The sequence below is a fragment of the Sturnira hondurensis genome, unplaced genomic scaffold (genome assembly GCF_014824575.4).
Source record: "Sturnira hondurensis isolate 20B ecotype Veracruz unplaced genomic scaffold, ASM1482457v3 Scaffold0006713, whole genome shotgun sequence".
Taxonomy (NCBI): Eukaryota; Metazoa; Chordata; class Mammalia; order Chiroptera; family Phyllostomidae; genus Sturnira; species Sturnira hondurensis.
In genome coordinates, this window is record NW_028079344.1 from 2268493 (window position 1) to 2284970 (window position 16478).

At 41.5% G+C, this 16478-nt stretch overlaps 1 protein-coding gene across 1 annotated transcript in view; it reads right to left on the reverse strand.

Moving 5' to 3' along the window:
- Positions 1 to 277: 277 nt before the first annotated feature.
- The window catches only part of L3MBTL4 (L3MBTL histone methyl-lysine binding protein 4), a 277084-nt gene continuing 260883 nt past the window's right edge, over positions 278 to 16478 (reverse strand). Inside the window, exon 16 of the mRNA XM_037050371.1 lies at positions 278 to 453. Coding sequence (XP_036906266.1) covers positions 278 to 453 — 176 coding nt within the window. The remainder of the gene's footprint in view (positions 454 to 16478) is intronic.

The following is a 16478-nucleotide window of genomic DNA, read 5'->3' on the forward strand; positions in this document are numbered from 1 at the left end:
CTGGTGACTGTCAGACCCCTAATCATCTGAATCTGCCTGAAACAGCAGAGACCTCACTTGCCAGAACACTGTAGTGCAGTGATTTTCAACCCGTGAGCCACAAGAATTTTTAAAACATGCAATACCTGCCTATGTAGTCAGGGGCACCGACTTCGATTGTCAAATAAAAAAATGACAACAGCCAACAAAACAATAGCTGTGCAGTGTGAATGAGTTAAAAGTGTACCAATTGTTTGTCAGGTTGGCAAAAATACAATTTTCGATGTGCCACCGCATTTTAGTAAGTAGTGTACACGGGCCACGGGGTGGGGAATGGCTGGAGGCCGCTGCTGTAGCACTTCAGCAGATCTGCGCGCCTCGGGGGGAGCAGGCCCCCTAAAGCCGCGCCATTCGCCATTCGGGGAAGTCGTCTTCCAGTGATGTGCTTGTAGGAACGATTCTGTGTATAAGCAGCTGAATTCCAATGGGGATAAACATTATTTTAAAGTGATTAAAGTATAAATAGAATTTTAGTACAAGTGATAATAAACAAGGTAATGAAAGCAAATCTACAATTGTTAGAGGAACTCTGCATAATATATGCACAGTGCTTGCTGCTGCCTTCCAAAATTTTAGTTCTGTAATTGGGAATGTAAATTATATTTAGCTCAAGTCAGTGTTTGAATCGAAATCCTTACAAAAACAATCTAATTTCTATAAAACATTTTAAAGCCCTCTTGTTTATAGTACTCACTTTTCTATAGGTGGGAAAGGTAAACTTAGCCAATTGCACAAAACTGTCATAAAGTCCAGAATCGCCAAAGTCCAGAGAAATGAGGCTTCAGTGTAAATCCTGTCAATGTATGTATGCATGCAACATGCACATACACATGTGTGGGGGTAGGCAAAAGTGGGTTTACAGATGTAAGTATGGGAAACAGAGTTTCTTATTGTATTATTACTTATTACTGTATTATTTTCCACATGAACTGTAAACCTACTTTTGCTATACATACATGCACACACACACACACAACACACACAATTTCCCCCTTTGGCATGTTTTCCTTTTTTTTCTTCAAGTAATGTAGATGGGCTCCATCAGTGGTTCTTAAGTCAGATGAACATCAGCTGCGGAGAGTTTAAAATCTGGTGATGCCCACACCAACTGAGTCAGAATTTCTGGGGGTTGCAGATGGGGAGCGGACCCTGGTACTTTTACAAGCTCCTGTCAGCAGGGTTGAACGCTGCTAGCCTGGGGTCTTCTCTCCATTTTCGTGACAGGCATGTTCCCTCCTCTCCTCCCACTGGGACTGCTTCTCTCAGGAGACCCTGATGGTGACTGCCACGGTGAGCACACTCATGAGGCAGGTCCTAGCATGTCGAACCCCATGGCCTTTAGGGGCCAGGCAGGGCTAGAAAAAGGCCAGCAAGATGGCTAGGGCTGAGATGAACTAGAGATGAAAATTAGAAAAAATTAACAGTAGAGACAAAACTTGAAAGTTTCAGAATTGAAAACCTATGAAAACTTCTGAAAGAAGGGAGATTTAGTTCAGAGTAGGGACGGCTAAGGGACGGCTTCAGGAGGGGCTTCAAAACCCAGGACGGACAGACGACTTTACAGGGACAGGAGGCAGCAGATCTTTCCCATCTTCCCCCGAAGCTTCAATGATTGTGCTGGACCCGAAAAAGTGGGTCTTCATTTCTTCTCTATTTATTCAATAAATATATATTTAGTGCCTCTCCTGCACCATCCAGTTGTTAAATATTAAATTCTGTTTACCCAGTGTGGGCAAGGCAGTGCGCAAGCACTGAGCAGGACAGGGCATTTTACAAGACATAGTCTTCCTCTTCAAGGGGTTGCCTTGAGTGAATCCCTGAAGGAGATGGTATAATTCCTTTTCCTAGGGATTTCTGGAAATAGGATAATAAAGATGAGTATAATCATGTGACCTGACAATTCAAGTCACTTACCAGAGACACTGTCCAATTTGTTGGCATATAATTGGTTGTAATATTCTCTTATGACCCTTTGTATTTCTGTGGTGTTGGTTGTAACTTCTCACCCATTTCTGATTTTATTTATTTGGGCCCCCTTTTTTCTTGATGAGTCTGGCTAATGGATTTATTAATTTGTTCACTTTTTCATAGAACCAGTTCTGAGGTTCATTAACTTTTTCTATTTTTTTAGTCTTTATTTCATTTATTTCTCCTCTGATACTCATAATTTCCTTCTTTTGCTAATTTTGGGTTTTGCTTGTTATTTATTGTCCAGTTTCTTTACGTGCAAGTTTAGACATTTTAAGATTTTTCTTGTTTCTTGAGATTTGTTACAAACTTCCCTCCTAGACCTGCTTTTGCTGTGTTTCATTTGTAAAGTTGTGTTTCCATTTTCATTTGTCACAAGATATTTTTTTATTTCCTCTTTGATTTCTTCATGGTCCTGTTCTTTTTCACATTGTTTATTTTCTGCATGTCTGTGTGGGTTTTCTTTTCAGTTTTCCTCTTGCAATTGATTTCTAGTTTTATATTATTATGGTTGGAAAAGGTGCTCGTTATGATTTCAACCTTCTTAAATTTGTTGAGACTTGTCTTGTGACCTAAAATGTGATGTATCCTGGAGAATGTTCCATGTGCACTGGAAAAGAATGTATATTATGCTGTTCATGGATGAAATGTTCTGTTTCCATCTATTAAATTCATCTGATCTAATGTGACATTTAACAGCAATGTTTCCTTGTTCTTCATCTGTCTGGATAATCTATCCATTAATGTAAGTGAGGTGTTAAGATCCCCTCCTATTATTGTTTTACTGCCATTCTCTCCCTTTATGTGTGTTCATATTTGATTTATGTCTGTAAGTGCTCTCATCTTGGGTGCACAGATGTTTACAAGCATCGTATCCTCTTGTTGGATGGATCCCTGCATCACTATGCAATACCACCCTCTGCTTTTGTAACAGTTTATGCTTTAAATCTATGTTGTCTGACACAAATATTTCTAACCCAGCTTTCTTTTGATTTCCATTTGCCTATTTTTTCATCCTTTCACTTGCAGTGTATACATACCTTCAAATCTAAAGTAAGTCTCTTGTAGACAGAATACATATGTCTTGTTTTTTATCCACTCAGCCACCCTCTCTTTTAATTGCAGCACTTAGTCTATTTACATTTAAAATAATTATTGATAGGTATGTACTTATTGGCATGTTGTTCATTGTTTTCTGGTTATTTTTGTAGTTCTCTGTTCCTTTCTTCTCTTGCTCTTTTCCTTCTAATCTGATGACTTTCCTTTTTATATTTTTTATATCTATTATAATAGGCTTTTGGCTTGTAGATACCATAAAATTCAGGTATAAAAACCTGGACATCACGTATAAAATGGACATAGCGGTCCATTTTAAGTTGATGGTACCTTAAGTCGAATGCATTCTAAAAGCAATTCATTTTTTTAGTGTTGTATGAAAGGAGAGAAGGTTTAAAGCAATTCATTTTTTAAATTGTTCAATTACAGTTGTCCCCATTTTCCCCATCCCTCTCCCCTCCCCTCTCCACCCCTACCTCCCACATTTAATCCTTTCCCCCAAAAGCAATTCATTTTTGTTCACCCAATAATATTTTATGTTTTTGACATCATATTTTACATTTACTGCATGTATTCATGCATATCCCCTGATTATTATGGATTTACAAGAGGGTACCCAAAACACCAGGAATTTATTTATAAAAAAATTTGTATTTTTTCTGACATGTTTAAACTTCACTCACTTCCAAAGTACTCTCCATTTTATGCAATACACCTATCAAGACCTTTTCCACTGCTCCACTTTTTGAACTAGTCAAATTTGATACCTGTTAGTGCTTCTGCAATTTTTTGTTTCACCTCTTCCCCAGCAGCAAAGTGTTTCCCTTTGAGGACTTTTTTTCAGCGAGGAAAACAAAAACGTCACTTGAGGTGAGATCGAGTGAACAGGAGCGGGGGGCACAGAGGTCCTACCGTTTATGTTGAAACTGCTGAACACTCAGCGTCATGTGGGCAGGTGAGCCCATAAATCACTCATCATGAAATGAGCAAATGCACTGAGTCTTCAAAAAAAATTACGGAAGCTGAATGCAGCCTCTCACAACAATGTTAGCTGACACTGATACAGGTGGGTTCCTAGAACACTCACCTAGAAGGAGAAGCTTGTACTACAAGGGGCTTGGCCTCCAGGAGGTAATTCCAGTGTTTTGGGGGTCCCCACATAGATAATTTTACTGCTCTTGTCTTTGAACATTTCTATTAGCTTTATAAATGATTGATCTGAATTTTTTCTTTCATATATTTTGTTTTTTATAGTTTTAGCTTTTTTTTTTTCTTTTAGAAAAGTCCTTTTAACATTCCCTATAATGTTGATGTAGTGGTGATGATTTCCTCTAGCTTTTGCTTGCCTGGGGAGATCTGTTTCTTTCTTTTGTTTCTCACTAACGGCCTTGCCAGGCAGATTACTTGCTGTAGGTTTATCCTTTTCATCACCAAGAGCATATCACACCAGTCCCCGCTGTCCTGTAAAGTTTCTGCTGACTAGCTGTTTTTCTCTGACTTATTTTAAGAGTCTCTGTTTATCTGTAACTTTTGACATGTGAATTTTGATGTGTCTTGGTGTGGGCCTCTTTGGGCTCACAGTGCTGGGACTCTCTGTACTGCCCTGACTTCAGTGTCTATTTCCTTCACCTGCTTAGGAGAGTTTTAGCCATCACTTCTTCAAACAGATTTTCCATCCCTTTCTCTCTTTCTCTTTCTGGGATTCCTATAATACAAATTTGAACATGTTATCACCCCAAAGTCCTTTAAACTATTCTCATTTTTATAATTCTTTGTGTGTGCTTGTGTGTTTGATGCCCCAATTGAACAGTTTCTACTGCCTTGTCTTCCAGATTGCCGATGTGTTCTGTACTGTTTGATCTGATGTTAATTTCCTCTAATGTATTTTTTTTTTTTTCATTTCAGTTATTGTATTCTTCAGTTCTGGTCAGCTCTTTTTTTATGTTCTCTATCTCCCTGTTGTTCTCACTAGTTTCACCCATTCTTCCCCCAAATTTGGTGAGCATCTTTATGACCATTCCTTTTAACTCTTTATTTCATATAATGCTTATCTACCGTTTGTTCAGTTCTTTTTCTAGGGTTTTGTGTTATTTTTTTCTTTTGGAATATATTCCTTTGTCTCATCATTTTGCCTGACTCTCTGCATTTGTTTCTATGCATTCGGTAAAGCACCTATACCTCCCAGTTTTGAAAGTGTGATTTTATGTCGATGGTGTTCTGTGGGGCTGTGACTCAATCTTCCTGGTCACCTGACCCAGGTGCTCTGGGGGCTTCCTTTGTGTGGATTAAGCGCTCCCTGCTATTGATGGAAGTTTCAATTGCTGTGGGTGTGCTGGTGAGTGGTGTGGTTCTCAGGCTGACTGTCTTGGAGGCCCAGCTGCAACTGGGGTGTGCCGATGGGTGGGTTGGTCTCCCAGAGTGAGGGCCATTTTGGAGAGGCACCACTCCTGACCAAGGCAGCCCACCAGGTGAGATGAAGCAGGGGCCACTTCAGAAGGGTCCTGGGCAGGGTGGGACCTCTGGGGAACACTGGGTGGGGCAAATGGTGTTAGGAAGTTTAATGGAGAGTGTCAGCTATGGTATCTGCTAGCATCAGGCCAACTGGTGAAAGACGAGTAAAAGAAAAAGGTGCCTGATAGCACTTCCATGTCTGGAAAACACACCTACATCTCCAGCAGTCATCCTAAAATTTGTCACTATATCTCCTTCATGTATGATCCATGAGCTTTTCACACTGCTGCCTCTTCTCTGGGGCTCAGAGCAAGTTAGCCAGTGTGTGAGCCCTTTACAAGTACAGTCTAGTTTTCCTACAGCCATTCAGCTCTTCTGGGTGCAGCCCCGCTGGTTTTCAAAGCCAAATGTTGTGGTGGCTTCTCTACCTGGTACAGCTCACTTGGGTGAGGGGCCGGATGTGAGTCTTGGACATGTTCCTTGATCTTCAGGAAGGACCTTTGGGGTTTTGATATCCTTCCTGCCTGTAAGACACCACCCCTGGGGTGTGCACTCTGACTAGGCCACATCTCTGCCACTCCTCCCCATTTCAATGTGGCTTTTTCTTTATATCTTCAGTTGTAGAAAATCTGTTTTGCTAGTCTTCAGGTCATTCTCAGTGATAGTTGTTTTCCATGCAGTTATACTGTTGTATGTCCATGGGAGGAGGTGATGTCGGTCGGGATCTTCATACTTCACCATTTTGACCCCCTCTCCTTTCTCTGTGAGTCTTAAAGCAGAGCTCCTGTATTCTTCTGTGCAATGCAGATCATGGGAATATCTTATAAATGCAGAATGGATGGTGGGGGAATGAGATTCTACAGCTATTATAAGCTCTCAGAGGATGCTAATAACGTTCGCCTAAGGAACATACTTTGTGAAGCAAAGGCTTAAATCACATAGGCTAGCCACAATCTCACGGCTTTTCAAACAATATGATTAGTTGTTCCCTGAGGGCAGCACCTTGTCTTTTTTCACTATGCCTAACATATACTAGGAGCTCAATAAATCTGACTCAGTGAATAATCAATTTGGATAGTTCCCACTGCAGGGTATGCAAAGGGCGGGCAGATGCTGTGGGAGGTGGGTACAGGGGTGAGTGGTGGTAGGATGAGGAGACAAGGCAAGTAAAGATCTTACAGTCCAGCTGGGAAAAATACAACCCTCCAGGCAGGTGGAGCTGAGGCCAGTTTCTAACACGGGCGCCATCAGAGATAGTGCCTGAAAGATAAATGGAAGCCTAAGGTAAAACTTCTGAATGTGAGCCGGGGGTCTTTGGGTTTTATCCTTTCAGCTGTGGGAAGGCAGGAGAAGCTTTTAAAATGGGAAGTAAGAGGATCAAAGAAGGATTTTAAGAAGATTATTTTGACAGTGATTCGATGGAGGGTTGCTGGGAAGAGACCCTCAGGGTAGAAACTGGGTTCATTCCGGTAGAAAGGTTCCTTGTCCTGCCAACTGCTGTGCCAGCAATTTTCCATTCCAGCTACAGAAAGTGAATCTTCTAAAATGGCAGCAGCTTTGTAACTCCGCTCTTGGTTAAGTGCCTGTTTATGTATCCCAGAGAATCTTTTACTCAAAGAAAACTATGCCTCCTTGCAAGAAATAAGCCTGAAGAGAACAATAGTACACAGAGAAGGCAATGTTTTCTTGCTAGCAATTCACATGAGAGGCTTCAGGATACACGGCAACTGTCGCACAGAAAGAATGTCTCTTACTTTAGTAAAACCGAGCAACTTCACCTACAAGCAAATGAAATTTAGCCACAAACCCAAAATTAGCTGTTTGCCTATCAAAAAGGGCTGCTATTAAGAAAATAAACATGTCTTGCTCCCTGCATCCTGTCATTATTAATTTTGTTTATCTGCATAGATAGCAATTTATGGCATTTATTAAATAAAACTGAGCTCAGGTAGAACTATGAACAATATACACCAGAGCCCTTGCCTCTAGCGGGACAGAGACCCTTCATGGAACCACAGGTTTTTTGGAGGTAGAAGGAACTAATAGACCATTTTCTCTGCCCCAGCTCCTTTCACTTTAATGAAGGACTTGTAACACTATCAGATTTTTCTTTATTCACATTAAATACCCCTTCCTGTTTTCCATGACAATGAATATTAGATACCAATTCTTTTATTTTGCCTGAAGCACATTGTTGTGGAAAGAGCAGGCACCGTTTTCAGAATGAGAGAGACCTAGGTTCCAATTCCAGCTATTCCAGAACCAAGCTGTGTGACCTTGGGCATGTTACTTAACCTTTCTGAACCCGACACTTCCTTCTCTATAAACTGTCTTTTCTCTAATAGAAAAGATAGTCATCAGCTCAACCTAGAGACCTGAGTCCTGAAAATCCAATAGATACCTAAAGAATTCCTATTAGTCTTTAAAATGCTCCCCTTGCTTTTGCAATGAATGTAGATGGACTACCTTTCTGTTCTAGTGTCTACTGGTGATACCTTTTGGATGACAGCAGCAATAAAGAGTGATTATGAAGTTCAAATGAAATACATGTACAAAAAAATACATAGTACCTGGGATTGAATAGTATTTTCTTTCTCCACAATTTACTTATATATATCCCCACTTCTCTGACCTCATCTCATACCTCTGTCCGCCCGTCTCACGTTCCAGCCATAGAAATCCTTTCTGTCCCTTAAATATGTCTTGCTGTTCTTTCCTCTTGAAATACTCCCAGCCCTTCTCCTTGCTTCGCTAACTCTCAGGAGATCAGATGCAAAGGTACTTCCATAGATAGGCTCTTTCTGACTCCCAAGTATATTAGGTTCCTCTCACCCTGGACATTACTTTCATTTTCTCTGATAATGTATTATCCTTTTCATTCTCATACTCTTTACTTAAATAAGTGTACATCTGTCTGTATTCTCAATTATTGCACACCTAATGCTTAGTCTAGGGCTTTGCACATGGTAAGAGTTTAATAGATTCATGTTAAATGAGTAGATGGTCAGTAGATTTTTTAGGGAAGAGCCTATTTCTCATTTGGCCCCCAAGATGTGTAGGACTTTTTGGTTAATAGATACTTAAAAGTTCTGTTGGCTGACTTTAAATGACTCTCCACAAGTCACACACTATTTGTCACTTGATATTTGTATCTTTTGTCTACACCAGAGCTGCACATTCTTTTTACCTGTTCATTTAGTTTCATCCTTATCCTACCATAACTAGAGTAGGAAAAGAGGAAGATCATAGAAGTAAAACAAAGAGAAATTCACAGGCAGCAGTGTCAAAAACAGTTTTACCAAATTTAAAATAGCAAGGAATTATAAAAATACCCTTTTCTTAGCTAACTCACCTTTAAAATTTCTATAATAAAATTTTAGTATGTCAACTCCAGTCACATTAAAATTGTTGGGAACAACTTCTGAACTGGAGTTCTGCTTAGCTGTAAAATATTATTTCATCTGAAAATTTCACCACTGGCTGTTTCAGTCTGGGGTGGAACTGGCCACCCTGAAAGATGGGCAGGTGAGTACCCTTGGTTGACTTTTCCCCATGGCATTGGCAGTGTTCTTTCTCAGACTTCTATTCCTTTTCCTCCCTCTTATCCAGTGGCCCCTGGGATCTAGACTTTTAGCAATGTTGCATGCATTCATCCAAAGCTATGCCAGCTACTCTGAAGACAAAAATAAACATGACTTGTTTTTCATCCTAGAAATTAATGGTCCTACTGGCAAGGCAGGTGAAAAGAATTAGTTGAGACAATGAAAGAAATGCAATGATAGATTCAAGTACTGAGTTCACAGATGGGACAAAGAGGGAATGATGGTAGGTCATGGGAGGAACTGCTCAAGCTGGGTCCTCAGGTCAACTCATGCTTGTCAGGTGGGAGGGGCTTGGGGGCGTCTCCCAAGCCCCTCCCACCTGGCAGAGGAACAACACGTGCTCCACTAAGGAGATGTGGAACTGCGTAATGTATCTGAGGAGCCACTGCAAGCTGATATGATGAAAGTACACTCTGATATGAGGGAAGACGTGAGACATGAGGCTGGAGAGCAAGTTGTGTGCATACCACATGCTCCCCTAAGCCACATTAAGCACTGTGAGCATTGCCCTGAAGCTCCTGGGAAGTCATGGCAGAATTTTACACAAGGAGAACTCTTTCTGATTTAGGTTCTAGAAAGGCCACTGGTGGGGGAGGGTATGGGTGGACGGACTGTGAAACAGAGCAGATGGACATTTTTAGGTAGTCTGTAGTATCTGAAAGTCCTGAGAAAGGGGTTCTGGTGGCCTCAGAACTTTGTTCTCTTTATTGCACTTGACATCAAAGTTGTTTTAGGGCATTTGTGATGTGTAAGGAAGACCCCGTGACACTGTTCTGATTCACATACTGCCTTATCTCCATATAAACCTTCACTAGAGACTTCTAGGTCTCCAAGCAATGCTTTCTAAAGATATATCCTTGTCTTTCCGAATGGGATGAATGTCCGAGGTAAATCTGGGGGCAACTTCGGCCCAGGGGAAATGGGCAATGGAACACCCCATGTTCAGATTTCACAGAGCCCCTGGCAAGTCTCTGTGAACTGAACTCACAAGAGTTTAGGACGTTCCACTGCATTTGAAAGGAAATGTACCCACTGTCACAAGTAGGGGGTCAGCTGTTGATATTTCACTCTCTATTTCCAAACTTTTTTTTTCATATTTCACCCCCTAGGTTAATGATAGGCTATCCTGGGTAAATTCTTTTAGAGCATGTTGATATTTGTTTTTTTTTTTTAATTTAAGATTAGGCATAATCAGAGCTATTAATTTACACCAAATGAGCTTCACCATTTGTAGCTCACCAAACAAAATGATTCTACCAAGAGGTCCTTCAAACAAAACTTTTAGAAAATTATGCATTATAATAATAGTTACATAATTCTTTTGGTTATTTTAAGCTCTGCAGTAAAAATAATTAAAAAGTGGAATTATGATTATAGCCATTATTTTCTACAAGGACACTATGAGAATAAATACTGTTTTCCCCCAACAGTTTTATTCAAATAGCACAAGATCAGTATTTGCAACAACTTGAAACAATTATATATGTTTCTAACTAAATAAAATTGTTATTGGGTAATTTAAAAATACCTTTTTGCAATAAGAAGTTCTAGATTTTACCTGTTAGTAAAGTTAAGCGAATGAATACATGAATGAATGAAAGAGCCAGCAGCTGTAAAAAACATGGACCTGAGTTAGCAGAGACTCTAAGTGCCTGCAGCAGCTGAGGATGCTGGGAATCATCAGGCCCCAGCTCTCCAGGTTCATGTCTCTTCCTCTTCCAGGAACATCTTCCACCATCTCCTTCCCTCCCTGGTCCACGACATGTCTTCCCTGAGTTCTAGGTACCGATGTGAGCCCCCTGCCCAAGCTTCCTTTGTCATGGAAGTCCTCCAGGCTGTGGCCTGGCCAGCTCTCTCTCTCTCCAGAACAAGCTATGAGCTGCATGGAGTTTGAGTCTATGTCCATCTGGTTTACTCCTTAGCACAAAGGAGACACTCCAGAGTATCTCAGACACCTTAGAAAACATTTTCCTTACTTATATTTAATAATTGCATGGCACTTACCACGTACCTGTCACGTACTGTTCTAAGTTTAAAATTCTTCTGAATATCAATTCCTCAAAATGATCAACCCTATTACAGGGGAGGACACTGAGGCAGAGAGGTGTTCAGTAATTTTCTCAAGGTTACTAAATGAGTAGGAGGAGGATCTGGAGTCAGGTGGCGTGGACTCAGGCTTGGTGTGGGCACCAACTCTGCTGCAGTGGCCTCTTGGGGGGGTAAGGGGCCTGGAGTTTCTCTTGATGCAGGAGCTGATTTCCAGCGGGCCACCTCTAGCAACAGCATCACCCCCACAAGGTACAGTGCTCTGCCCAAACCTAGTTATGTATGCTAGCTGGGCTTCCCTTAGGTTGAAGTAAAATGTGTCCTTACATTTCTATCCATTAGCCCCAGTTCTGCTCTCGGGAATTGCCTTGAAATAGTCTATTTTCTCTTTCTTCCACATATAAAATCATGATCTTATTGTACATTTAGATGTCATACCTTTATATGCCTTTACAAACAGTCCACAAACTCAGGTTTTTTCCCACTAAGCTGAGATAATCCTCCCTTGCATCATGATTTAGTGAGACTGTTATTATTAGAAGAGGGTACATTGAAATAAGTGGTTTTTCAAAAATACATTTAAGGCTTATTTTCAAAATGGTAGGAAAATAGCTACAAGGAGAGTACCAGCTAGAGAAGAGTCTGCATCCAGGAGGCTATGGATCTGAGGCATGGAGCTGACAGTCGCCACCTGTGCTTTGTGCAGGGCGACCACACCATGCAGGGACGTGCACAGTGAAGATGCAGTCAAGGACTTCTCATACAAAACAGCAGCAGGCCCCCGGGGTTCAATGAACTCCAACATCTCCCCATTGTGTGTTCCCCCAGGCTCCAGCCTTACTGCCATGTGGACTCAATGCTGAAGGCCAAACTTGAGACTTGGTTTTTAAAATATTCAGCATATTACAGAGAAGCTATTTTTGAAGAGTTATTTACAGGATGGCTTTCCTATTTATGAAAATAAGAAAAATAGAAACTGGGCTCCAGCTCTCCGGCTCCTGCACTGGTTGGTTCTGGCTCTCTGGCGCTCTTCCTGGAGTGTACCTGGGTAATCGTGCTACAGCTGCCTGTTTCCCAACAGAAAGACCTTTAGGAAGATGGCGGTGGAGTAGGACAAAGGATTTCGCTTCCCTCTACTCGCCGGAGAAAAACCGGGCTGATCTGTGGAGGAGCACAGCGGATACCCAACAGGGACCCAGCATATAGGTAGGTAGGATGCCAGAAAGTGTAGCGGACACTGAATGACCAGAGGTTGAGGAGAGGAGATGACCGCAGATCAACCAGATACGAGGGAGCAGCGCAGAGGCAGCGGCAGGCCCTCCGCTGGGCTGCGCCAGAGCCCTGGTGGGGTCGCCCTGGTCTCTGAGAGCTGAGGGCGGGCAACAACAACCCTGGGAGAGAATTAGTCACCAGCACCCTCCCTATCCAGCAGGGCGCAGATCTGGATCAGGGTGCAAAACACCAGGAGAGATCCGTTTGCCTGTAGTGGCAGAGAGAGGAGTGGGCATTGGGAAGCAAACCAGAGAGCTCTGATAACCCATGGATCCAGGCTGCGGTTGCCAGCTTGGGGAACTAAGAGTCGCCAGTGCGTTCCCCATAGCACGGGGCCTGAGCCGGCTCTCCCACAGTCTTGGGGAGTCTCGGGCTGCTGACAGGACCCCTGGAAGAGAGCCAGTAGCCAGCTCCCTCCCTACCCAGCTGGGCGCAGACTGCAAAACCTGGGAGTCAGGCCATGGTTGCCGGCTTGGAAGAATTGTGAGTTGCCCCGTGTGTTCAGCCACAGCACTGGGAAAGGTCCACGCCCAAGCCTGCGAAACCAGGAAAGCCTGGCTTGGACCCCACACCCTAACGCCAGACCAGAGCTGGAAAGCCTGAGGAAAAATCTGCACTCAGTGGGGCACGGGAGAGAGGTGCCAGTCTGGATCTTGGGAGGGCACTGGCAACACCAGCTGAGTTCACCGAGATGCGAGAAAGGCCACACTAACAGCCCCTCAGGCTTCTGCAGCAAGTGAGACCAGAAGAAAACGTTTGACCAGCTGGAAACCAACCAGAGGAGTAGGTGGAAGCGGAAAACACCAAGATACCTGCAGGAGACTGCACCACTGAATTTCACAGGCATCCTACCACAGAAGTTCACACCATAAACCCAGGGAATCAGAATGGATCAATTTCAGAAGCTGAGGCCAACAAGAAGAGCAACACAAACAATGGGAAGACAAAGAAACAATCCCCAAATGAAAGAAAAGGAGGAAGTCTCAGAAAGAATGTTAGATGAAACAGAGGCAAGTCAACTATCAGATGTGGAATTCAAATCACTGGTGATCAGAAAATTCAAAGAGCTTACAACGAGCTACCAGAAACTACAGGGGAGCTACAGTGAACTCTCCGCAAACTATACCAATATGAAAAAGGAAATAGAAACCATCAGCAAAGGCCAAGAGGAAATGAAGAATACAATTTCTGAACTGAAGAACACGTAGAAGGTATGAAGAGGAGGATCCATGAGGCAGAATACTGCATAAGCGAGATTGAAGACAGGGTAGAAAGAATCTCCTAGGCAGACCAATAATGGAAAAGAGAATCAGAAAAAATGAGGAGAATTTAAGAGAAATCCAAGACAATATGAAATGTAATAATATCCAAATAATAGGAATACCAGAAGGAGAGGAAGAAGAACAAGGGATAGAAAACCTACTTGAAAGAGTAATAACAGAAAATTTTCCTAAGATGAGGGGAGAGAAAGTCACACGAATCCAGGAATCGCAGAGAGTCCCAGGCAGGTGGAACCCAAAGAGGCCTACTGCAAGACACATCATCATTAAAATGGCAAAACTCCAAGACAAAGAGAGAATCCTAAAGGCAGCAAGGGAGAAAAAGGAAGTAACATACAAGGGGGTCCCAATAAGGTTGGCTACTGACTTCTCAATGGAAACATTCCAAGCAAGAAGAGAATGGCAGGAAATATTCCAAGTAATGAGAAACAGAGGCCTACAACCAAGGCTACTTTACCCAGCAAGGCTCTCAATCAAGATAGAAGGCCAAATAGAGAGCTTCCAAGACAAAAGAAGTCTAAAAGAATACGCCTCCAAAAAACCAGCTCTACAAGAATTACTAAAAGGGCTGCTTTAGGAAAGGAAGGAAAAGAGAGAGATAGAGAGGAACACAGGTACACAAATGGCAATGAATAAGTACCTTTCAATAATAACCTTAAATGTAAATGGATTCAATGCACCAATTAAAAGACATAGAATAGCTGAATGGATAAGAAAGCATGACCCACACATATCCTGCCCACAAGAAACCCACCTCAGGTCAAAAGACCATCACAGACTAAAAGTGAAAGGATGGAAACAAATTTTCCAAGCAAATGGACAAGAAAAAAAAGCCGGGGTAGCAATTCTCATATCAGACAAAATAGACTTCAAAAAAAGAGCCATAAAGAGAGACCCAGAAGGTCACTTCATAATACTCAAGGGAAGAGTCCACCAAGAACACATTAACATCGTAAATATACATGCACCCAACATAGGAGAACCCAAATATATAAAGAAAATCCTAGAGGACCCCAAGAAAGATATTGACAGCAACACAATTACAGTAGGGGATTTTAACACCCCACTGTCAAAAATGGACAGATCTTCCAAACAAAATATCAACAACGATATTGCAGCATTAAATAACACCCTAGATGAAATGGACCTAATTGATATATATAGAGCCCTCCATCCCAATGAAGCTAAATACACATTCTTTTCCAATGCACATGGAACGTTTTCAAAGATAGACCACATGATAGGACACAAAACGAATTCAGGAAATAAACGAATTCTCAACAAATTCAGGAAAATAGAAATTATACAAAGCATTTTCTTTGATCACAAGGGACTGAAATTGGAAACCAACTCCACAGGAAAACACCCAAAACACCCAAAATCATGGAGACTGAATGGTATGCTATTAAACAATGAATGGGTCAAGACTGAAATTAGGGAAGAAATCAAAAAGTTTCTGGAAACAAATGAAAATGAACTCACAAGAACCCAAAACCTGTGGGACACAGTGAAAGCAGTCCTGAGAGGGAAGTTCATAGCAATACAGGCCTACCTAAAGAAGATAGAAACATTTCAAACAAACAACCTAACCCGACGCCTGCTAGAACTCGAGGAACAACAACAAAGACAGCCCAGAGCAAGTAGAAGGAAGGAAATAACCAAGATCAGAGCAGAATTAAATGACATAAAAACTAAAAGCACAATTCTAAGGATCAAGAAATCCAGGAGTTGGTTTTTTGAAAAGATAAACAAAATAGACAAACCTTTAAGTAGGCTCATCAAGAAAAGAAGAGAGAGGACACAAATAAACACAATCAGAAATGAAAGAGGAGAGATTACAACTGATACCACAGAAATAGAAGGGATTACAAGAAATTACTATGCAGAACTGTATTCCAAGAAATTTGAAAACCTAGGTGAAATGGACAAATTTCTAGAAAAATATAATCTTCCAAAACTCAATGAAAAAGAAGCAGAAAACCTGAACAGGCCAATAGGAGCAGATGAAATTGACGAAGTAATCAAAAAACTCCCATAGCACAAACGCCCTGGACCAGATGGTTTCACAGGAGAATTCTACAAAGCTTTTAAGGAAGAGCTAACCTCTATTCTTCACAGACTATTTCAAAAAATCCCAAATGATGGAAAACTCCCAAACTTTTTTCATGAAGCCAGCATCATCCTAATTCCAAAACCACACAGAGACACAACAAAGAAAGAAAACTTAAAGCCAATATCGCTGATGAACATAGATGCTAAAATCCTCAACAAAATATTGGCAAATCACATGCAACAATACATCAAAAAGATCATACACCATGACCAAGTGGGATTCATCCCAGGGATGCAAGGATGTTTCAATATCTGCAAGTCAGTAAATGTAATACACCACATAAACAAAATCAAAGACAGAAACCACATGGTCATATCAATAGGCGTGGAAAAAGCTTTTGATAAGGTACAACACGCATTTATGATAAAGACACTCAGCAAAGTGGGAATAGAGGGAGCATTCCTCAACATAATAAAGGCCATATATGAAAGACCTACAGCCAACATCATACTCAATGGGCAAAAACTAAAATCTTTTCCACTAACATAGAAACACTTTCCGCACTTCTATTCAATATAGTATTAGAAGTTCTAGCCACAGCGATCAGACAAGAAAAGGAAATAAAAGGCATCCAAATCAGAAAGGAGGAAACAAAACTGGCACTCTTTGCAGATGACATGATAGTGTACATGGAAAATCCTATAGCCTCTA